This window comes from Euprymna scolopes, chromosome 27, assembly GCF_053919585.1.
Source record: "Euprymna scolopes isolate OS-2025 chromosome 27, ASM5391958v1, whole genome shotgun sequence".
Classification (NCBI taxonomy): Eukaryota; Metazoa; Mollusca; class Cephalopoda; order Sepiida; family Sepiolidae; genus Euprymna; species Euprymna scolopes.
In genome coordinates, this window is record NC_136508.1 from 78336964 (window position 1) to 78361299 (window position 24336).

Consider the following 24336-nt stretch of genomic DNA (forward strand, 5'->3'; position numbering starts at 1 on the left):
ATGCTTCACTGAAGCCAGAAAGATCATTTAATCAACCCCTTAACAAACTCAAATAAATTGTATGCAAATACAACAAAAAAAGAAAAAGAGAACTTAAAAAAATCACAACCCGAATAAAGTTATTCTAAGAACTAATTGAAACATTAGAAACCACCTAATAACAACCACTACCATCAACTCTAACAGTATTTGAAAACAACGCACAACCAAAAGTAAAACCTCATCAGATTCCAAAATCCAAACATAACTCCCAAATAAAAATATCACAGGAACTAACAACATCCCAAAACCTAATAAATAATCACCAAATACATCCCAGGAAAGAAAAGAACTAAACCCCTCACAAACCATTCTAAAACTAAAAACTAGTCACAAAAAAAAAAAAAAAATGCTCTGCATCAAGAACAAGAACTACAGACCAGAACAAATTTAAAACTAGAGATAATGGAGGCAGGTTTAAAAAAAAAAAAAAAAAAAAAAAAAAAAAAAACTAACTATAACAAATTGCTAAAAAGAAGAGATGCAAAACCAATCTATGAAGAAATAAAATATGATACCAGATAACACATAAACAAACCTTCCAACAGTAACAATGAAAGCTTTATTCCATCAAACAACTATTCAATCTGCATCCACCCTAAATACAAACTAGATAAAATTGAAATAGAAAACCTCATAGCACAACTCCCTACCCCTTTCATTTTAATGGGGACTTCAATGCTCACAGCAAAATGTGAGGATGCAAAAATATCAACCAAACTGTAAAAAATTAGTGAGTCACTACTAGAATCATCCGAAATATGTCATAACAAAACACACATGCCTTCACCCAGGCACAGGCACAACGTCAGCTATTAAAGACTTTCAAACATCACATAAAAACCAACCTCTAAAAATACCAACAAGCCCAAGCAAAAGCTAGCTGTATCATAAAAAAAAAAATCAGGTAAAATTATATCTCTAAACTAAACACTACAAAAAAGCATGGGATATTATCTCCCATGTTTTTTTGGTGGAGTGTTTAGTTTAAAGATATAATTTTGCCAGATATTTTTTTTAATGATATAGCTAGCTTTTGCTTGGGCTTGTTGGTATTTTTAGAGGTTGGTTTTTATGTAATGTTGTTTGAAAGTGAAAGAAAGATAACTAAAAAAAAAACTCAAAACACAAAAACAAGCTATATAACCTCACCAAATGGAAGACAAATCATAGATAAGAAAAATCACAAAACTAATCACAACTGAATTTAGCCAAAACTCCTTATCCAGCCACTGCTCCTCTAAATTCCAAAACTGTTAAAATAATACAGAAAGAAACTCCATTTCACATCCAACAGTAATGAATACTACAATTTCTCATTTACTATAACAGAACGTAAAACCGTTATACATAAAAGCAAAGACACAGCTACTGGTTCAGGTGATATACATTATGAATTATTGAAACCCCTGCCAGGCATTTCCCTCAACATTTTTCTGCAGATCATTAACAAGATATGGTGGTCCGACAACCTCCCGAAACACTGCCTCAAATTCAATATCATCCCAATTCCTAAGCCAGGAAAGGAGCCCTCCAACCCTACTAATCCTTATCCCATTGCTCTAACAAGTTGTAAAACAATGGAAAAGATGGTCAATATGGCATCTAGAAAAATACATCTTATCCAGACAAAATTAACAACCAGCTTATCCAACCAGAAATATTCATTCAAAATGGTCAAATAAGAAATCACTATGTAGTCTCTATTCTTTTTTGATTTGGAGAAAGCATATAATACTACATGGAGGTACGGAATTCTGAGAGATATTCACAATGTTTCAGAGGAAACCTGACATTGTTTATCCAAGAATTCCTTTTTTACAGAACATATAAAGTATGCTTGCGAAACACAACATCAGACCAATACCACAGGGTAGTGTACTATCCATTTCTCTGTTTCCAATTAGAATCAACGATATAACTAAAACCATTAATATAGGATTTGAAAAAACACTATTTGTTGACCATTTCTCAATTACTCGTTCATCATCAAACATGCCAACTGTAGAATGACAAATGCAAAATGGATTTAAACTATCAAAAGCAAAACCACATGCATCCACTTCTGCGGAAGACAAATATACTACCTGGACTCACAATTCAAACTAGATGGACAACTAATATCTTTAGTAGACCATAACAAATTCTTAGGAATCACTTTTGACGATAAGCTAAACTTCAAGGTGCATATTAGTAACTTAAAATAAAAATGCTTAAAAGCAATAAACATCTGAAAAATGATATCTAAACTAGACTTTAAGCTGACCAGGTTACGATGCTAAAAATATATCATACACATATCAGATCTAAAGTAGACTACAATTGTGCCAGATACAGCTTCACTTGCAAACCTTACTAACTATATAGAATCAAGGTTTGAGACTTAGCCTGGAAGCCTATCGAACCACACCAATGGAAAGCCTATGAACTACATTTACACTTAAGATGGGTAAAACTAACTATACAATACACAATAAAACTGCAAAGCAATCTCGGAAACCCAACATATGAGACAACCTTTTCACAATTCATATAAACCAAAAAACATACCCTCTTTTGGACACAGAATTAAGGAAGCAATATGCCAAATCAATGAAAAAACCTGACAATATAGCCACACAAAAAAACAACAACTAACCACCATGAACATTAAATAAGCCAGATATTGACTTAATACTTATCAAATTCAAGAAAAACAATACAAACGATTTGATAAACAGAATCAACTATAAAGAACTAAAAAAATATCCAGAATACAGAGAGATATTTGCATCTAGATCCAAAAACAAAGCCAATACCAAATACAACTGCCCAATGACATATGTACAGCTGAATTACAAGCCATTAAGTGACACTCAAATGCATCAAAAACAACAAAAATTCATTATATATATATATATGTGTCTGTGTGTATCTTTATCCTGTAATCATGACCCTAAAAGAGTGAAAAAGCAAACCCCCTTTCATCACAGAAATGATACAAGAATGCAACAAAATAACCGAAACAGATAAAATAATTGTAATAGCTTGGATACCAAGTCATGTTGGTATCCCTAGAAATGAAAAAGCAAACAAACTAGCTAGAGAAGTCACAAATCAACAAATCAAATAAAAATTAAAATCCCATATACAAACTTAAAAAAAAAAATAAATAAATAATTCCAGGAAAACAAACAACAAAAACCGTGGAACACATGCACAAAGAACAAATGACATGAACACCAATTCAAAACGAAAACAAAAAAAAACATAGGGATGAAGTGAAGTGATCATATTAAACAGAATTCGAATTAGACATAGAAAACTGACCCACTCCTATCTGATCAAAGCTGAAGAAACACCTACATGCACACTCTGCAACCAATAAATAACTGTAAAACGTTTTTTATTATTATTATTATTAAATAAAACAGTTTGATTCATATTTGTATACATTAGACTACTGTCCTCATGAGTTATGAATCCAAATAATCCTCATCTTAAAAATTCAGAAATCTAATTTGATCTTTTTTTTCTTGGTATATGATGTTTTCATGGGTACTTAGACCATAAAAAATTTTTAGTTTTGATTTTTTTTTTTTTTGTTTTTTTTTTTTCTCCATGGGAGGGGGAAGAGGTTATGAACTTGCACCAATTCTTTTAAAAATAAGTAATCTTTATCAGTAAGTGAATAAATAGATAGCTATGAAGAGTAAATGGGTGCTCGTACATTATAATACAGTATCCAAAAATGCATTTTAAGTAAAAACAGTTATGTAATTACGTTCCAAAAATTACGAAAAATGATTGTAGAAAAATAATTACAAGAAAAAATAAAATTTATCAAATAATGCAGTTTTAGAGGCCTAGTCTAATTTGTGTGACAAACTGACTTATCTCCCTTGTTTTCACTGCACAGTATTTTATAGGTACAGGCGATTTAATGGCTACTTCTGTAGGGGGTGCATGGTTTTTAACGCCAGTTAATCATAATAATTTTTTAAATTTTCAAGTACTTTTTTATTGTATTTGAAAGATTATAGGTTAAAGTTAATTTCTCATCACTACTAACATACATAACTTTCTAATTCCAAACATCCCTCCATGGAAAATAAAAACTCCAAACGTAAACCTTAGCCTAAAAGAACTTCAAAAAGCAAAAACACACCCAAGCATATATCAAGAGGAAATTTATAACATTCTCAAAAAATACCCAAAACATGTTATATACACTGACGGATCTAAAGACAAAGAAAGAAGTCTGAGCAGCAGTATCAAACATAAAAACCCTAAAGAAAGCACTACCATCAGAAAGTTCAATATTTTCAGCTGAAGCTTACGCCATAAATCTAGCTCTTGAAATCATCCAAAACAGCAGTTACCAAAAATTTATTATCGGACTCACGATCAGTTCTAGAATCACTGAAAAATAAAAGATTGGAAAACCCCCTTATAGTAAAACTCCTATGTAATCTAAACACTATGGCCAACAATAAAGAAATTCTCTTATGTTGGACCCCTGGCCACATAGGTGAAAAAGCTAATGAAAAAGCCGATAAAGCAGCAAAATCTGCCCTCAAACTAACCCCAGATAATATAAAAATACCATTCACAGACCTGAAGCCTAAAATAAATGAGTTTCTTCAAAATAAATGGCAACAGGAATGGAATCAAAACACCTACAACGAACTATTTCAAATAAAAACCAAAGTAAACAAATACACCCCCACCCTTAGAAAATCCAGGAAGAAACAAGTTGTCCTATCCCGCCTTCGTATAGGACACACCAACCTCACACACTCCTTTATTCTGAAAAAAGAACTACAACCAAAATGCAACACATGCCAAACACCTCTTACAGTTATACACATCCTTATAGAATGCAAAGCACTAACTAACCTAAGAACGAACCTCCTCTTCAACGCTAATAATATGAAAAACCTATTCAAATACAACAATGCAGAAAATATCTTTAAATTCCTAAAAGAACTGAAATATATCAAAAGATTTAAAACAAGGAAACTCCATCCTGACCCTAATCATATGAAAAACAGAATATATTTAAATCACCATACTCTCATATCTTAAAAAAATTGGTCTATATAAAAAATTCTAAAAAGAACCCTTTATACAACGGTCCTAGATATGACCTTAAACTATATTCGATGGTGAGGTTCCAGCTTGCGGGCTTTAGGGAGTGTGCAGCCACCCTTTAATTGCCATTGCTCCCAGGTCCACTCTGACCCAGAGTGGTAGTACCTGTTAGGGTCCCAACTATGGGTTAAATAGAAGCCAACACAAAAAAAAAATCAAAAACAAACATACTCTATTAAAAAATGATTCTTCAAAATCACTGGATTCTGTATTAAATAACATGAAAAGGGTTGATATGCCGTAAAAAAAAAAATAATTTCTCAAAGAAAAAAGTGTGTGAAATAAAAAATACATGGAATAATTTTATCTCAAATCTGAAAAACCCTAGATTTCACATAAAAATTCATTATGACAAAAATTGAATTTACATTTTTCTGGCAAGGAAAATATAAGTTTTGTGGAATTATTTCCAAGTTAAGTATTAAGATAAAGTCTTAAGATAAAGTCTTAAGATAATTAATACAATAAATGTACTTTTGCTAAAAAAAGTAATAATTATCCAAAAATATATTACTGGTTGGAACAAGACTTGTTTATCGTATCCAAAAAAAACTCTGGCGGCAATATTCAAATATGTATGGAAGGACAAATTAGACATAATTTATGTCTTTATTTAACATTATTCTGGCATATCGAGCGACTTTTTTTTTTTAGTCACAGACCCTCCTTCCTTCATTTAAAAATGCAGAAAAGTTAATTAAATTCATTAATTATACTACTGACAATTTATTCTTTGAAAAAAAAAAAAAAAAGTTAATACCATTATTTATTAATATTAATACAGAATTACAATTGGTTAAGAAAACAATTTATAATCATTGAAAAAATTATAAACTAAAAAAATACAGACTTATGTTAAAATTTATCATAATCTTTACGTGAAATTTAAAGTTCATAAACACAAACAGGCATGTAGCTGAAAAGAGGAGGAGGGTGGGCAAAACAGACCTGTTTTCTTTTCAAGTCTGAGCATCCGTACTTACCAACATGGAACGTTCGTATAATTTTTGCCATTTTTTAATTAAATTATTTTTCTATGTTCCTGTTTTTTGGTTTTTTTTTTTTTTTTTACATTATTTTCCAAGATTATATGAACATTATTTTACGTTGATAATTATACGTTCTTGCGTGCAATGGAAATATTAGAATCTTACATGTAAAGATTACGTTAAAAATGTAAGCGTAAAAAAAAGTAGAAATAATTTTTGCAATTATAATTTTTTGTGTGAAAATATTAAATAATGCTTCATTCAATGATAATATTGGTAGTTCGAGAAATTAATTTTTCTTCAAGTTATATCGATTTCATTAATACGGACTTCAGGGGCTTTTTTCATAATGTTCCTGTAAAAATTATTTTTATTTTATTGTTACAAATTACGATGCTTTATTTACATAAAAAAAGCAAAAATAAATTCTTGTGTTTTTTATTTACTACTGAAAACCATAACTTTAGTAAAGGTATTTTTTGTTTAAACAGAATAATACATTTTCATTAAGATTTAAATAAAAATAATTAGTTCATTATATTCATCGATCATTATTTGATAAATACTGAAAATTTCATTAAAATTGAGTGATTTCCTGATTTTTGGTGAATTTTTAAATAAAGAGAGGGGTCAAAATGTTTCTACATTTTAAGCATCGGCATTCATTTTGCCCGTACCTAGTATTTTAAATTAGTAAATAGCGAATTGATAATTATTTTTTGTTTAAAAAAAACAAAAAAAAAACAGTTCTAGCAGATTTTTTTTTTTATCATTTTTTTGTAATGTTTGGAATTTTACTAATTTCGATATGACACATAGTTACATAATAGTGTTTTTACTTAAAATGCAGTTTTTAGTTATTGAATTATGATGCAGAAGCACTGGTCAATGTTTTCTAGTTTTGAATGAAGGAATGAAAACGTTACCTCCCACTCTTAGTCACATATCTTTTTTAGCCCGTGCAAGCGACTCTATAAGTCACTCCGTCGGTCTGTCCGTAACACTTTTGTGTTTGGCCTTTTTGGTTAAGATCAAAGGTCTATTGTTAATAGATGCTGTTCTTAACTTTTTAAGTTTTTCTTGGCCTTTTTGGCTTTCTTCGATTGCCACAAACTCCGCCGGTACTGGTCGTATGTCAGCAAGGTGACAGCTCGCATCGATCCTGAGCATCCTCGCCCAATTACCGTATCCAGTGTCGTGGACAACGTGAGGCCGCCATGGGACCGGGAAAGACAAATGGTCTACGTTACGATCCTGGCCGTGGTGAGAATGGTGATTTGGACGTTGCGTCTGCAAGGTTGCCGGGGGGGGGGGTCTTTTTCTGATCAGGATCTGATCGCTTTCTTTAAACACCAACTACGGGTGAAGATCAGATGTGATATAAGAAGGCTGCATCGCGCGGCATTTGACAGAAGATGGATACATTGTAGCAAGTCTGTGTGTACGAAGAGGAGCCAAATTTGAATATGTATTCCCTGCCTAGGTGTGGAACGTGCAGTTCCGTAGAGTAAAATTAAACAAGTAGCCTCTCAGCTAGCTGAGTGTGTGTTCCATCCCTCCCCGATTAGGAAGCCTCCAAGATCCCCACCCCCTCCTTCTTGCAATTTTTGTTTTCACCCCCTCCTCTAAATTTCACCCATTTTGGAGAGAAAGAAATACAAACTAACTCCCATTCCTTACCCACAAAATTTTCTTTTCTCCATTCACCCCCATCTAGAGGGCATCCCCACTTAGAGACTGACCCGCAGAAGCGGAGTTCCTTTTACAAACCTAGTGGAACGGTTGGGAGAGTCCTACTAATCACCTTTTTTCTTTTTTTTTTTTTTTTTTTTTTTTTTTGTGATATAAAAGTCATTCTTAAGGTCATTTAATTCATCCTTAAGTTCATTAAAGTCATTCTAAATCATTTACTTTTTATTTATTTAAGTCATTTCAGATCATTTTTCAGTCATTTTAGTTTATCATTAAGAATTTCATGTCAGTCCTACATTCACACATTCATTCATTACACTAAGTAAATTTAAAAAAACGTGGGAATTTATATCTGATGCTAACTGGTCGTTTGCTAACGGCCAAAGTTTAGTGTATCTCTTTCTTTCTTCCTTTTCTTTCTCTTTTTCTTTTCTCTCTCTTTCTCCCTTCTCTCCTTTTTTTCTCTTTTTTCGCTTTCTCTTTTTCTCTTCTCTTTTTTTCTCTCTCTCTCTCTCTTTCTCTCTCTTTCTCTCTCTCTCTTTCCTCCTCCTCTCTTTCCTCCTCCTCTCTTTCCTCCTCCTCTCTTTTTTCCTCCTCTCTTTTTTCCTCCTCTCTTTTTTCCTCCTCTCTTTTTTCCTCCTCTCTTTTTTCCTCCTCCTCTCTTTTTTCCTCCTCCTCTCTTTTTTCCTCCTCCTCTCTTTTTTCCTCCTCCTCTCTTTTTTCCTCCTCTCTCTCTCTTTTCCTCCTCTCTCTCTCTTTTCCTTCTCTCTCTCTCTTTTCCTTCTCTCTCTCTCTTTTCCTTCTCTCTCTCTCTTTTCCTTCTCGCTCTCTCTCTCTCTTCCTTCTCTCTCTCTCTCTTCCTTCTCTCTCTCTCTTTTCCTTCTCTCTCTCTCTTTTCCTTCTCTCTCTCTCTTTTCCTTCTCTCTCTCTCTCTCTTTTCCTTCTCTCTCTCTCTCTTTTCCTTCTCTCTCTCTCTTTTCCTTCTCTCTCTCTCTCTTTTCCTTCTCTCTCTCTCTTTTCCTTCTCTCTCTCTCCCTTTTCCTTCTCTCTCTCTCTCTTTTCCTTCTCTCTCTCTCTTTTCCTTCTCTCTCTCTCTTTTCCTTCTCTCTCTCTCTTTTCCTTTTCTCTCTCTCTCTTTTCCTTTTCTCTCTCTCTCTTTTCCTTTTCTCTCTCTGTCTCTCTTTTCCTTTTCTCTCTCTGTCTCTCTTTTCCTTTTCTCTCTCTGTCTCTCTTTTCCTTTTCTCTCTCTGTCTCTCTTTTCCTTTTCTCTCTCTGTCTCTCTTTTCCTTTTCTCTCTCTGTCTCTCTTTTCCTTTTCTCTCTCTGTCTCTCTTTTCCTTTTCTCTCTCTGTCTCTCTCTCTCTTTTCCTTTTCTCTCTCTCTCTCTCTTTTCCTTTTCTCTCTCTCTCTCTCTTTTCCTTTTCTCTCTCTCTCTCTCTCTCTCTTCCTTTTCTCTCTCTCTCTCTCTCTTTTCCTTTTCTCTCTCTCTCTCTCTCTTTTCCTTTTCTCTCTCTCTCTCTCTTTTCCTTCTCTCTCTCTCTCTCTTTTCCTTTTCTCTCTCTCTCTCTCTTTTCCTTTTCTCTCTCTCTCTCTCTTTTCCTTTTCTCTCTCTCTCTCTCTTTTCCTTTTCTCTCTCTCTCTCTTTTCCTTTTCTCTCTCTCTCTTTTCCTTTTCTCTCTCTCTCTTTTCCTTTTCTCTCTCTCTCTCTTTTCCTTTTCTCTCTCTCTCTCTTTTCCTTTTCTCTCTCTCTCTTTTCCTTTTCTCTCTTTCTATCTCTTTTCCTTTTCTCTCTTTCTATCTCTTTTCCTTTTCTCTCTTTCTATCTCTTTTCCTTTTCTCTCTTTCTATCTCTTTTCCTTTTCTCTCTTTCTATCTCTTTTCCTTTTCTCTCTTTCTATCTCTTTTCCTTTTCTCTCTTTCTATCTCTTTTCCTTTTCTCTCTTTCTATCTCTTTTCCTTCTCTCTCTTTCTACCTCTTTTCCTTCTCTCTCTTTCTATCTCTTTTCCTTCTCTCTCTTTCTATCTCTTTTCCTTCTCTCTCTTTCTATCTCTTTTCCTTCTCTCTCTTTCTATCTCTTTTCCTTCTCTCTCTTTCTCTCTGCTTTTCTTCTCTCTCTCTGCTTTTCTTCTCTCTCTCTGCTTTTCTTCTCTCTCTCTGCTTTTCTTCTCTCTCTCTCTCTCTCTCTGCTTTTCTTCTCTCTCTCTGCTTTTCTTCTCTCTCTCTGCTTTTCTTCTCTCTCTCTCTCTCTGCTTTTCTTCTCTCTCTCTCTCTCTCTCTGCTTTTCTTCTCTCTCTCTCTCTCTGCTTTTCTTCTCTCTCTCTCTCTCTCTCTGCTTTTCTTCTCTCTCTCTCTCTCTCTCTCTCTGCTTTTCTTCTCTCTCTCTCTCTCTCTCTCTCTGCTTTTCTTCTCTCTCTCTCTCTCTCTCTCTGCTTTTCTTCTCTCTCTCTCTCTCTCTCTGCTTTTCTTCTCTCTCTCTCTCTCTCTCTCTGCTTTTCTTCTCTCTCTCTCTCTCTCTCTCTGCTTTTCTTCTCTCTCTCTCTCTCTGCTTTTCTTCTCTCTCTCTCTGCTTTTCTTCTCTCTCTCTCTCTGCTTTTCTTCTCTCTCTCTCTCTGCTTTTCTTCTCTCTCTCTCTCTCTCTGCTTTTCTTCTCTCTCTCTCTCTCTCTGCTTTTCTTCTCTCTCTCTCTCTCTGCTTTTCTTCTCTCTCTCTCTCTGCTTTTCTTCTCTCTCTCTCTCTGCTTTTCTTCTCTCTCTCTCTGCTTTTCTTCTCTCTCTCTCTGCTTTTCTTCTCTCTCTCTCTCTCTCTCTGCTTTTCTTCTCTCTCTCTCTCTCTGCTTTTCTTCTCTCTCTCTCTCTCTGCTTTTCTTCTCTCTCTCTCTGCTTTTCTTCTCTCTCTCTCTGCTTTTCTTCTCTCTCTCTCTGCTTTTCTTCTCTCTCTCTCTGCTTTTCTTCTCTCTCTCTCTGCTTTTCTTCTCTCTCTCTCTGCTTTTCTTCTCTCTCTCTCTCTCTCTGCTTTTCTTCTCTCTCTCTCTCTCTCTCTCTGCTTTTCTTCTCTCTCTCTCTCTCTCTGCTTTTCTTCTCTCTCTCTCTCTGCTTTTCTTCTCTCTCTCTCTCTGCTTTTCTTCTCTCTCTCTCTCTGCTTTTCTTCTCTCTCTCTCTCTCTCTCTCTGCTTTTCTTCTCTCTCTCTCTCTCTCTGCTTTTCTTCTCTCTCTCTCTCTCTCTGCTTTTCTTCTCTCTCTCTCTCTCTCTGCTTTTCTTCTCTCTCTCTCTCTCTCTCTCTGCTTTTCTTCTCTCTCTCTCTCTCTGCTTTTCTTCTCTCTCTCTCTCTGCTTTTCTTCTCTCTCTCTCTCTGCTTTTCTTCTCTCTCTCTCTCTCTCTCTGATTTTCTTTTCTCTCTCTCTCTCTCTCTCTCTCCCTCTGCTTTTCTTCTCTCTCTCTCCCTCTGCTTTTCTTCTCTCTCTCTCTGCTTTTCTTCTCTCTCTCTCTCTGCTTTTCTTCTCTCTCTCTCTGCTTTTCTTCTCTCTCTCTCTCTCTCTCTGCTCTCTCTCTCTCTCTGCTTTTCTTCTCTCTCTCTCTCTCTGTTTTTCTTCTCTCTCTCTCTCTCTGTTTTTCTTCTCTCTCTCTCTCTCTCATCCAGTTTTATTTTCATCTAGTATCATACTTTTCTCCTCCCACTTTTCTCATTTGTCTCTTTATTTTCTCCCTACGCTTCTTCTCTTCCTAAATAATAGCAACTTTGTCTTGATTTTTTTAACGCGAGGGTAGACGGTTAAAATTAAGGAAAAATGAACAGTTTTCTCTTTTTTTTTTTTTTTTTTTCCCCCCCTTTTTGATTTTTATTTCTTGCAAAAGAAAAGTTGGTGGAAACCTGTTTCTTTTATATCTGAATTCAAAACGGAACTCAAAAGTATTTATATTTTGGAATTATTTATTACACTACTATTGTAACTGCTATTACAAGACAAGGTTTGCTCACATGACTTTCGCGAAAAAAAAAAAAATAAAACAATTATTTTCCTCATCACATGACTTGCGATCAGCTGAGAATCAAGGGAAATAACTCTGCCATTTTGTTTCAATTTTGTTTTTTTACTTTTCATGTTTTTTTAAGGAGATGGCCATTTTATATTCAACAGTGATGGCATGGGGCTTTTTTTCTCTTCATTTTTTTTTTTTTTTACCGCGATTTATTCGTCAATTTAATTGATTGTTTCTCAAATATATCAATGGTAGTTTCTTTAATACGACGGGCGCGTGTGTGAATAGTTATTTCAGAAACACAAATAAACCTGGTACTTTTTTTAAATGTAAATTCCAAACTGTAATTACATTTTTGAATCGTCAGTTTAAAGGTTTTAAAGTCATTCGAATTTTAGACGACCATTATATAATAAACACGTCGGCCATTTTGATCCATTATTTATAGAAAGAAAATGACTTGGAAATTCCAAAATATTTCGGAAGTCTTTAAGCTGTCAATTAGAAAGTAATTTTTGAAAATTAATCTAAAAGCGGACATCTAAATTTTTAATTACTGAACAAATTTCTGTAGTTAGTCTAAGATTACTAATCTTAGATTAGCATATGTTTTTTTTTTTTGTCCAGAATTCCCCTATATTAAGAACAAAAAAAAAATAGAGAAACATTTGATGCACAAATCCGTGACAAAATTCTCAAAAGCATGTAAACTGATAAAATAGTTTTGTTCTTAAATAAGAAAATCGAATTTTATCAATATCCCAAAAGTGACCATCTCGAAAAAAAAAAAAAAAAAAAAAAAAAAATACAAGGGAGATAATTCCTATGTTTATGTTGTAATGCCTACGAATTTCCATTAATCATTTAAAAATAATTTTCTTTATAAAAATAAAGCTACTTGATCAATTCATGTCATTTTTAGAATATGGTATTTTCATTTCGTCACGGATATGTACATAGGAATTTTATTTTTGTTTTTAATAGAGAGGGTATTTTAAATAAGAACCCAATTTAGTGTTTTAATTTTGTTCATAACCCAAAATGATTCGTGGTGAAACTTTAAGAAATGTTTGGCTAGCAGTATCAGAATTTTTTGTGAAAATAGCGAATAATTCCACCCCATTTTTCCAAGCTTATAACTCCTCGAAAAATGCAATTCAAGCCCTAATTTTTTTTTTCAATTAAAGGAGCAAGGACCAAGATTTCATTTAAAAAAAAAAAAAAAAAAAAAAAAAAACGTGTTTTTTTTTTAAAAAGGTTTTAAACTTCGGACTTTACAGGTAAAATTCGACGAGAACACGATGTCCGTTTTTTTTTAAATTTGAATATATTATGTATTGACCTTTTCTCTTCAATTTGTGAGTAAATAATTATGTACTTATCCGAGTCGAAATTAATTATTTTTAGACATTTACAAAATTGGAGGCGTGAATTATTCGACCCCCTGTCTTTCCAAGCTTATAACTCCTCGAAAAATGTAATTCAAGCCCTAATTTTTTTTTCAATTAAAGGAGCAAGGACCAAGGTTCCATTAAAAAAAAAAAAAAGAAAAAAGAAAAAACAAATAACGTGGTTTAAAAAAAGGTTTTAAACTTCAAACTTTACAGGTAAAATTCTACAAGAACACGATGTCCGTTTTTTTTTAAATTTGAATATATTATGTATTGACCTTTTCTCTTCAATTTGTGAGTAAATAATTATGTACTTATCCGAGACTAAATTAAGTATTTTCTTTGTAATAGACACTGGGGGGGGGGAACCGTGAATAAAAAAAAAAAAACGTTTGTCTAAAATATTATATTCGGTTTATTGGAAAGAACATAAAATTTCACATTGACCCTGAAAATATCGTAAAAATAGAATCAATAGAAAAATTTTGATAGATTTTTAAAATTTTAAAATTTAAAAATATTGAGTTTAAAAATTTAAAAATATTGAGTTCGGAAAATTCATTACTGTTTAAAAAAAAAAAAAAAATATTTTTATTACTTTTAAAACAACTGTAATAGTTTATTTTGGAAGTATAATCCATAAAGAAAATAAATAACCCACTTTTAACAGAGAAATTACGAGATTTTTATATTGTATTCGCAGTTTCGTGTTAGGGGTGTCAAAAATTCTTACAAAAATTCTGATACTGCTAATTTGCCTTTCAACTTTCATGATTGAACGATCTTTAGGGACTGCCAAAAGTCACCACAGTCAACACGTGTTACATATAGGGTGGGGTAATTACCCCATCCTATATGTAACACGATGTAACTTTATTATAAATTAATACTGTCAGTATAACTTTTGTACCATTTAAAAGAAGGGCAAAATAAGCCAGTAATAATTCAGACAAATCTTTTTCATCGGACGAAAATTGTGTTTATATAATTGGCGCTTTAAAATAACGTTCTCATGTAGTAGACATTCCGAACGTGAAAACATACCCGTATTTAATAAATCTAGCAAAAATCAACTAGTGGCCAGATTTTCGTGAAATTTTCGATACTTATCCATTTTAGAATGAAATTACATATAAAATGCATTTTTCGTTAAATATACGAGGGGAAATATTTTTTTTAGTGCGTGCCCCCCCCCATATTTATTTTTTCGAAATTCGAACAAAATATATTTAAATCTATCGATATTTCTATTTATTATGAAACATACGTGTTCAAATAAGTAAAAAGTAAATACACATATTGAACAAAAATTTACCTTGAAGTTGCAATTAAAAAATTGGTATAAACTTAATATTATGTTTTGTTTTTAATAGCGTTTTTTCGAATTAATATATACTATAATCAGTTAAATTGCCAAGAAAAAGAAACTTCGTAAATATTAATTAATTTTTAAAAGATTAAATTTCCATTATTTCAAAATGTTCCGTTACAACATAGATTTTTAATTAGTTGTTTAAATTTTTTTTAAATATTAAGTTTTAATAAAAAAAACTTGACTCTCGTTAGCTATTTTATCACCAGATTAAAACCAATTTGAAAATATTATTGCACAAATATTAAGCATTTTGTAGCCCCCCCCCTCATATTTTGTTTGTCTCTTTTTACCGAACAAAATATGGAAGCCCGTAGGTAACCAAAAGAACATTCAGTAAAACCGTATTTCATATTTAATATACAAATGTTTATAATATTATTAATCATTAAACTGTGTAAATCTTAAAACCTAACAAAATTATAACAAAGATTGATTATTAATTGCAGTTTGAAGAAGATAAGCAAAGGTTTTAAAAAATCATTAAGTCGCTTCTGCTTTCTATAGTTCGTATACTACACACAAATCTGACGTCACGGAAACATGCGGTCCAATCTTTACAATCATTTGGCAATCCCTAATAATCTTTTTTTTAGTGATTATGGAAGGAGATAGTATGCAGAAACAAAGATATAAGCATTATTATACTAAAGCTGAATTAACATTCATTTCTCTTAGGAATTTTGGTGCTTGTCCAGAAATGCTAAAAATCAAAAAGAAAATATAAAATTCCAAAAATCATGTAACTTAATCAAATTGTTTTAATTTTAAATAAGAACATCAAATTTTATGGCTAACTAAGGAGCAACTGTCTTACGACGCCATTTTGAAAAGAGTCTAAAAAAACGAGATAACACAACATAATTTAAACTTGCAAGATTTTTGTTCTTATGCTTACAAATTTCCATTAACTGTATAAAAATTGATTTATAAAAATAAAACTATTTGATCAATTTATGTGATTTTTGAAGAACAATTTTATTTTTTTTGTCATATCAACTTATTTTTGTTTTTTAATATAGGTGGAATTCTGGACAAGCACTGAATTTTTTTCCTTACACAAAATACTTAAGAGATTCCTTGATTTCGAGATTGAGTTATGTTTGAAAAACAAATCCAAGTAGTTTCAATTTACTCAAGTGTCTCTTACTAAGCTTCTGTCTATTACTCTCATCCTCTCTCACTGTTTTATTTGATTTCCCCCACCACCACCATCACCACCACACTCTTATTTTATACAGTCTCACTTCTTTCTCTATGCGTTTAATTGTCAAAATAAAACTAACCAGAAAAAAAGATTGATTATAGTCCATTATAAACAATATAGGTTACATCGCGACAAGTAGTAATACTATGTAACTCGTAACTTGGAGAAAGACAAAGATAGTGAACAGAAAGACAAATTTTTAAAATTTAATTGGCTTTGCAAACTTATTTATATATATATACTAGCAAAAGTACCCATCGTTGACTCGGTTCAAAAACAGCCTACAGGAAACGGACTCTGATTTATGAAAGTATGATAGGTTATGAAAAGGAAGGGTTGTAAAGAGATAGCTTCGAATTTGGGGGTATCAAAACCAAAGCAAAATATGATGAAAGTAAAAATAAAATAGATAAACCCCATAATTTATTATACCATACCTGTTCACATTCAAACTCTTATCACAATATTCTGTGGATCTATATAAAAAAACCTTGTTAAACTTTGTGACCTATTTCCATTCTATGGAGGTCAGGCTCGAACGAACACCTCATAATTTTATTATACCATATTTCTTCAAACTGAAACATAATTATCAAAGTATACTTATGCGGATAGATATGAAAAGTCTTTATTAAAGTTTGTGCCTATTTCCATTCTATGGAGGCTAGTCGCGAACGCAGACCCCACAATTTTATTATACCATCCCTATTTAAGTTAAAACATACTTATCAAAATATTATGTACATCTATATCAAAAACACTTGTAAACGTTTTCTTTTTTTAATTTTTTATTTCCATACTTTGTGGACCAGGCGCGAACGCAGACCCCACAATTACTGTTCTGCCAGATCAAACATATCCATTCCTGTGTCTCGATACATCTTCTATCATTATATGTAATTAGTTTTTTTAAAATAGTCAACCATATAGGAGCCTATTCGTGACCTGACACACACAGCTTTATATTATAGATATATATATATACTTATCATTTGTTCATTTGGGGATGGAGCATCCTACTCTATGCCAAACATTCACTCACTAACTCCTATTCCAACCAAGAGATCTTTTTAAGATTCTGACTATCTCTTTAAGTGCAATTGTTTGAATCTCTCATGCACTTGGTTCACCGGGTATATTTGTCAGGTAGTTTTTAAAATTCTTTTTCATGAGTCCAGTTGCTCCTATAATAACTGGAATGATGGAGATCTTCCTAAGATTCCAGTTTCTTTTCATGTCGTGCATAAGACCTTGGTATTTCGTCTTTTCACTTCCAGTTCTACTTAACCCAGCATTATTGGAAACACTAACTTCTAAGTTTGCTTCTTTCTTCTTGCCCGATATCACTATGTCTGTGTGTGGTTTTCTGGCTCTGTTTCCTAGTTATGTAATTGTAGGAATTGGATAGTCGTAATGGATGGTGTATGTCTTATTTTGGACACGTCTTTCTGTTATATGTTCCCAAGATTTGCTTCTGCATTTGATATTCAACATTTAAAAGATTGTCCAGTGGAGATATTTACACACTCCATTGGATGTGTTTCGATTAGTGTTTTGTTTAATTTTTTAACGATTTATCGAGGCTTCACTATGGTCCTAATAAGATCATTTTGTTTTTCGTTCTAACTTGACAGGTTTTACAATACCTTTTAGTTTTAAGTTAAAAAAACGCTTGAAAATAAATGAAGATTTAATGGTTAGAAAGACCAGACGAGTGTGAAATTGTTTTTAATGAATATTGCTATTTATTAAAAACTAGCCTGGGTGCCCGGCGTTGCCCGGGTGTTTGGAGGTGTGCGTTGAACAGGAAAAAAAAAAGTTGTAGTAGGCAGGTAGGCATACACAAATGCTCGCGCCCATTTTGCTCTTTATATAATAGATAAAATTGAATTCCCCCCCTTAAAATTCCAATTGAATTTTGTTTTTTCTTGAATTTCGAAAATTTGAAAGAAAAAAAATCAATTTTATTTTTAATAATTAGCAATATTAAAAACAATTTCACTCATCTGGTCTTTCTAACTGTTAAATCTTGAATTATTATCAAGTGTTTCAAATAGTGAATTACTTTTTACTTTAAAATAAGTTTAAACACAAAAAACTTATCCAGATAGGTAGAAGAGTAACTTAGCTTGCTTTTCGTAACATTTATTTGTTGTATATGTATTTTTTCAACCCTGTTGTTTTTGTCGGCTTTTCTAGGAAATAACCCAAATTTAATTTAAAATAAGTGTTGGTTTTGCATTATAAGGAGTTGATATGCCACAAAAATGCAAACTTGAAATATCAAATGATGAATGGGAAGTTGAATGTGAGTATAAAATTTATTGCTTGACATATTTTTAAAAACTTTTTTTTTCTTCTTTTTCTGTTTTTTTTTTTTTTAACCAGTTTGATCAGATGATGAAAATTGTTGAAGTTTTGGGAATGCCCCCAAAGCATCTATTAGACCTAGCGCCGAAGGCAAGAAAATATTTCGACCAGCATCCAGATGGAACTTATGTATGCAAAAAACCTAAGGATGGTAAAAAAGTAAGTACCTTCTTTATCATACACTTTATTTTCACAGCTGTGTTTTTTGCATCTCGCCAGTTCATGGTTATCCAGAATTCTTACTTATATTATTAAAAGAACAAAAATACCGAAAAATATTTATAATGTACATGCTCTTGATGAAACAAAAAGATCATGTTCCAAAAATCATAAATTGATCAAGTAGTTTTATTTTTATAAAGAAAATCAATTTTAAATAATTTTAAGCAATTAACAGGAAATAATAGGCATTATGAGACTGATCTTGCTAGTTTGAATTATTGTGGAGTAATCTACTGTTTTTCTTTTAAGACTAGCCTGGATGCCCGGCGTTGCCTGGGTGTTTGGAGGTGTGTGTTAAAAAAAACGTTGGCCGGGTGTTTGGAGGTGTAAAAGAAACAAAAGTTTTCGTAGGAAGGTAGGATTGAACCCCGAAGCCTTGACGTGAAGGTGGAAACAAAAGGGAAAAAAGCCAGGCACCTAACCATCTCGGCCACGAAGGGAGAAGAATTGATAAGCGTGTTAAGTTAAGGTTTATTAAGTGAAATATATATGTGCGAGGAAGTTAAGTGACGTGATGTTTGACTTATTTTTGCGCTGCAAGCCAATTGCTGTTTACCCCGCTCCATCATTTGCTTTGGTAAAAAAGCTGGTAAAAGTCAGGCAAATTAAATACACATGCGACCCCTGTTCTTAAGTCGTAGATATTGCAATTTAGATGTGATATAAAAAGTTTTCAGAAGGAACGAGCCGACCGAGAAGGCCGACAAAAAAAGCCTTTTGCAGACATACAGAAAAAGTGCACATACATACACACACACATTTTCGCTTTCATATTTATAGACTAGCGGGGTAACCGGCGTTGCTTGGGTGTTTGGAGGTGTGTGTATGTGTTGGGGGGGGGGGGGTTAGATCAAAACAACCCTGTTTTAAAAAAAAACCGTTGGCCAGGTGTTTGGAGGTGTAAAAGAAAAAAAAGTTTTAGTAGAAAGGTAGGCCTGAACCCCGAACCTGTTGATGCGGAGGTGGAAAGGAAATGGAAAAAAAATCCTGCAACCTAACCATCTCGACCACAGAATAGATGAATCGATAAGTGTGTTAAGTTGACGTTTATAAAGCGAACAGGTGCTAGAACGTTAAGTCATGTGATGTTTGACCTAGTTTTGAACTGGAAGCCAGTTTCTGTTTTCCTCGCTATGTGGCGATCAAAAATATCTCGAAAATAGCTTGTAAAAGTCGAGTAAATTAAAGATAGCTGCGAGCCGAGTTCCTTAGTCGTAGATATTATTATTTAGACAGCATATAAAAAGTTTTCAGAAGGAGCAAGCCAACCGAGAATCATGGCAAAAAAAGCCTTTTGTAGACATACAGAAAAAGCGAACATACATACATTTTCCCTTTTATATATATAGATGGCAATGTGAGGCAGTTCTTTTTTGCTTACTCATAAAATTTGATTTTCTTAAAAATAAAGCTACTTGATCAATGTATATAATTTTTGGAACATGAAATTTTCCGTTAGTTACATGTACATGTATCATACAGATTTTTTTTTTTATATATATATAAAAGGGGATTTCTAGATAAGACTCCTAACAGTCCTACCGCAATTGGTTGGGAGTTGTTTGTACAAGTTCAAGATAAGTCTTCAACAATTAGTCCAACAGTGACTTTTTGTTACTGTCTGGCTGAAGTATGGTTCTGCTACTAAAAGGTCGAAGATTGACAGGGTTGCTCAGGCATTTTTTGTAGACCAGAGTGTGCTTATCCTAGTGCACTGGCTTTTCAAAACTAGAATTGACCTTGGGTGAATATAATCATCAGTCTTAATACATATATATATATATATATATATATATACTAGCAAAAGTACCCGTCGTTGACTGGGTTCAAAAACAGCCTCCAGAAAATGGACTCTGATTTATGAAAGTATGATAGGTTATGAAAAGGAAGGGTTGTAAAGAGATAGCTTCGAATTTGGGGGTATCAAAACCAAAGCAAAATATGATGAAAGTAAAAATAAAATAGATAAACCCCATAATTTATTATACCATACCTGTTCATACTGAAACACTTATCACAATATTCTGTGGATCTATATTAAAAAACCTTGTTAAACTTTGTGACATATTTCCATTTTATGGAGGTCAGGCTCGAACGAACACCCCCATAATTTTATTATACCATATTTCTTCAAACTTAAACATAATTATCAAAGTATACTTGCGCAGATAGATATGAAAAGTCTTTATTAAAGTGTGTGCCTATTTCCATTCTGTGGAGGCTAGTCGCGAACGCAGACCCCACAATTTTATTATACCATCCCTATTTAAGTTAAAACATACTTATCAAAATATTATGTACATCTATATCAAAAACACTTGTAAACGTTTTCTTTTTTTAATTTTTTATTTCCATACTTTGTGGACCAGGCGCGAATGCATACCCCACAATTTTAATGAATCATCATTATGCCTGATCAAACATACCCATTCCTGTGTCTCGATACATCTTATATCATTATATGTGATCAGTTTTCTATAATAGTCAACCATATAGGAGCCTATTTGTGAGCAGACACACACGCAGACATTCAGCTTTATATTATAGATTATATATATATATATATATATATATATATATATATATATATATGAGAAATAATGGTCTGAATACCACTATTCTTGCCATTCTCACAGACCCAAAAGATACAACAAACAATATCATTTTAATAAATGTAACTGTTTACCTTTTAAAAGCATTTAGATGACACAACCATCTATGGCAACACATCTAAGGCCGTAAATGACAAAGTTCTCTCTGATTCTCTTTCCTCTGATCTTTAGCGCACGGTACAGTGGGGGAAGAGGTGGCTGGTTACTTTTAATGCATCTAAAACTAAGCTCCTATTTTTACCTCATCAACGCTCTGATCCCCATCTGGTATCAATTGAAATGGGTGGCTCTCGTCTATGGGAGGCTCCATTTTTTGATAAGCTTCTGGGATTGACCTTTACTCCTGACCTGAAATGGAACACGTACATCGAGTCTGTTGCCAAGGTTGCTGGAAAAATGATAGGATCCTTCTACTGCTCCAGAAGATATCTCACTACTGATGCAATCTATATAAAAACCAAGTACGTCCAAGGATGGAGTACTGCTGCCACATCTGGGCAGGAGGTGCTAAAAACAGCCTATATTGCTTTGACAGAGTACAAAATAGACTTTGTGGCTTAGTGGGGGATGCCCTTTTCTCTACCCTGCAACCTCTCTCCCACAGAAGAGACGTTGCGAGCCTGTCTTTGTTTTATCGTTACTTCTATAGCAAGTGCTCGTCTGAACTCCAATCTCTTGTCCCCCCTCGCCCAATCTTTCACGATAAACACCCGTCTAGCTGAAACCACTGTCAAAAATTTCCCCCACTCTTTAACTGTGCCAAAACCAAAACTTAGATTCCATGAACAAAGTTTCTTTCTTAGAAGTGCACGCCTGTGGAACTCCCTTCCGTTTGCCTGTTTCCCAGCTGACTACAACCTGGATGTCGAACATAAACAAATTCCTGATGAACTGCCTCCTTAAGTAAGACACTTTATCAAATCTCCAATACTAACGATTACTACGATACTATCCCATCTACACGAAATACCCCTTATCCCCGAGTGGCTTCCAGGCCTTGATAAGTGGTGACTTCCATGTAAAAAAAAAAAAAAAAGCATTGACGTAATAAGAAATTTGAACATTGCTTAAGAAATTGCACATGATGCATCCCACCACATCTCGCTATGGCTATCAAAGATTAAAAAATAGTTTCTTCAACAAATCTGAAAGAAATCTGTGATCTTCTGGGAACACTGTAAGATCTTGCCAATGAAACAAAAATCCTCTGTATCATTCTGAGGAAGGTTTATGGAGCTGAAAATTTGGATTAAAAAAAGAATAAATAAATTTTGCTTCTTTGAAAAAAAAAAAAAAAAAAAAAAATCCTGCATCATATTATCTAATTTCTTAATAGATTTTTTAATTTCTCCCCGTACTAAGGCTTCTAGCATACAAAAATCCAAATCGTGTTCGCACAGGCTTCAAAAGTCCTTGAAATTTTACTTTTCCCTTGAAAAGGCCATATATCTATTATCACCTTGAAAATATTTTGAAAATATTAAAAATGTTTTTAAAAGGCCTTTATTCCCAGTAAAAATTTGTATTTCATATTAAAAATAAATTTGAAATAAATACTCTTGAATAATTTTTTAAGTATTAATAAAAAAACATTAAAATATTTTTTAAATATTAAAAATAAAATATAAATACCTTGTTCTGAAATCGCATTGTATGTGGATACAAGAGTTATTTCCCTTTATCACAAAAGTATCTGATGTTTTCCAAACAATAACATTGGGTAGTTCCATGATAAAAGGACCCAACTCTTGTATCCAGAATACCGAAAATTGAAAACTTTAAAGTAAAACGAATACAGCATAGACTACAATGAGGAAAATAATATTTAATCACACTTGGTTTGCCAAATATAAGTGTTTCAGGGAATGTCAATATGATTGTCAACACGCATATTGTTTTGTATGTAAATAAAAATGATTTTTTTCTGTTAATTAAGTTCTTTGGTTTATTATATCATTGTTTATATATCAAATTTGAATTGCCTGGAGAGGGCCTTGGAAAACTTTGAAAAGTCCTTGAAAATGGACATTGAAAAATCTTATAAACTATTCTTTTATTTTTTTTGTTTCTTCTTTCAGTATAAGCAGCCCGGGTCTCGGAAACTGCATGACGTAATTGGTGCTGAAAATGGTGGACCTGGAGGTCGGAGGTCAGGCGAACCGGGACATAATTTGGCAGACTATCTTAAATTTAAGGACCTTATACTAAGAATGTTAGACTATGACCCCAAGACACGCACCACACCCTATTATGCCCTCCAGCACAACTTTTTCAAGAAGACCACAGATGAAAGCACTAATACGTCCAGTAGTACATCAGGTAGTCCAGCCATGGAGCAACAGCAGCAGCAGTCGGTGTCTAGTCCTCCAGGTAAGCGGTGGTCAACATCGAGTGCATGCACGTCTTTTATGTTTTTGTTTGTTTGTATTGTTTTGCTCAAGTTTGATATCTATCATTTTATGTGTGCATCTATTGCTGTTTAATTGATACTTGTTCAGATTCTGACAAGTTTTGGCAATATCATGTTGGTATGTTTTGGCATGGTTATGTAAAATGCTGATACAATTAACCAATCAGCTGTTAGCAGACAACAAATTTCATTGAAAAAGTTGTTAAAACACTCAACTTACTTTAAAAAAAAAAAAAAGATTATTTTATTTAGTTATCTTGTATTTATTGTAAACCAAAGAAAAAGAAAAAGTTTCTTGAATTGAAAAATAATTTTTTTCTTTCTCAGTTGTTTCCATGTTTTTGCTGTAAAAGTAATTGAAAAAAAAAATTGAAATTTTTCTTGGAAAGATCTTTTATGCATTTTTTCTTACAATGAAACACAGTAATTATTTTTCTTGTTTTACACGTTTTTATTTTATTTTTTTATCCAACTTTATTATTTTTTCTGCTTATAATGTTGAACCTTAAATTTATCATCTATCTGACAGTCTTCCGTCTGATCCCATAACCATGCCAGAAGATGCAGACATAACGTTGTCAGAACTTGGGTCACAATGTGAATAAGTACCATTTAATTGATTGAAAAAATACATGTTCAGGATGCTTTTAGGCTAGTCCTCACTGATGTGCCGGTTTCATCACTTTGAGTTTTTCAATATCAAACAAGCTCCATCAGTCATTCGGCTTTGCTTTGATTGAGAACGGACCTTCACATCAAAAGAAATGCATGGAATAACCAAATGACCTTTCTTTAGTAGATAACTTTTAAACTTTTTGTATCTACAGTTATAGGAACCGAAGTTTGACATGACTGGGAGTAGATAGAGTTGAGCTTAAATTTTAAAAATGGATTGTATCTATTTGCTTTTACTAATGCTAT

General features: G+C 33.0%; 1 protein-coding gene across 12 annotated transcripts in view; it reads left to right on the forward strand.

Moving 5' to 3' along the window:
• LOC145248926 (dual specificity tyrosine-phosphorylation-regulated kinase 1A-like) overlaps positions 1-24336 on the forward strand; it is a 443307-nt gene that overhangs the window by 395085 nt on the left and 23886 nt on the right. For all 12 annotated transcript variants that reach the window (XM_080110715.1, XM_080110717.1, XM_080110719.1 and 9 more), the window contains 2 exons: positions 18190-18330; positions 23084-23375. In XM_080110715.1, coding sequence (XP_079966841.1) covers positions 18190-18330; positions 23084-23375 — 433 coding nt within the window. The remainder of the gene's footprint in view (positions 1-18189; positions 18331-23083; positions 23376-24336) is intronic.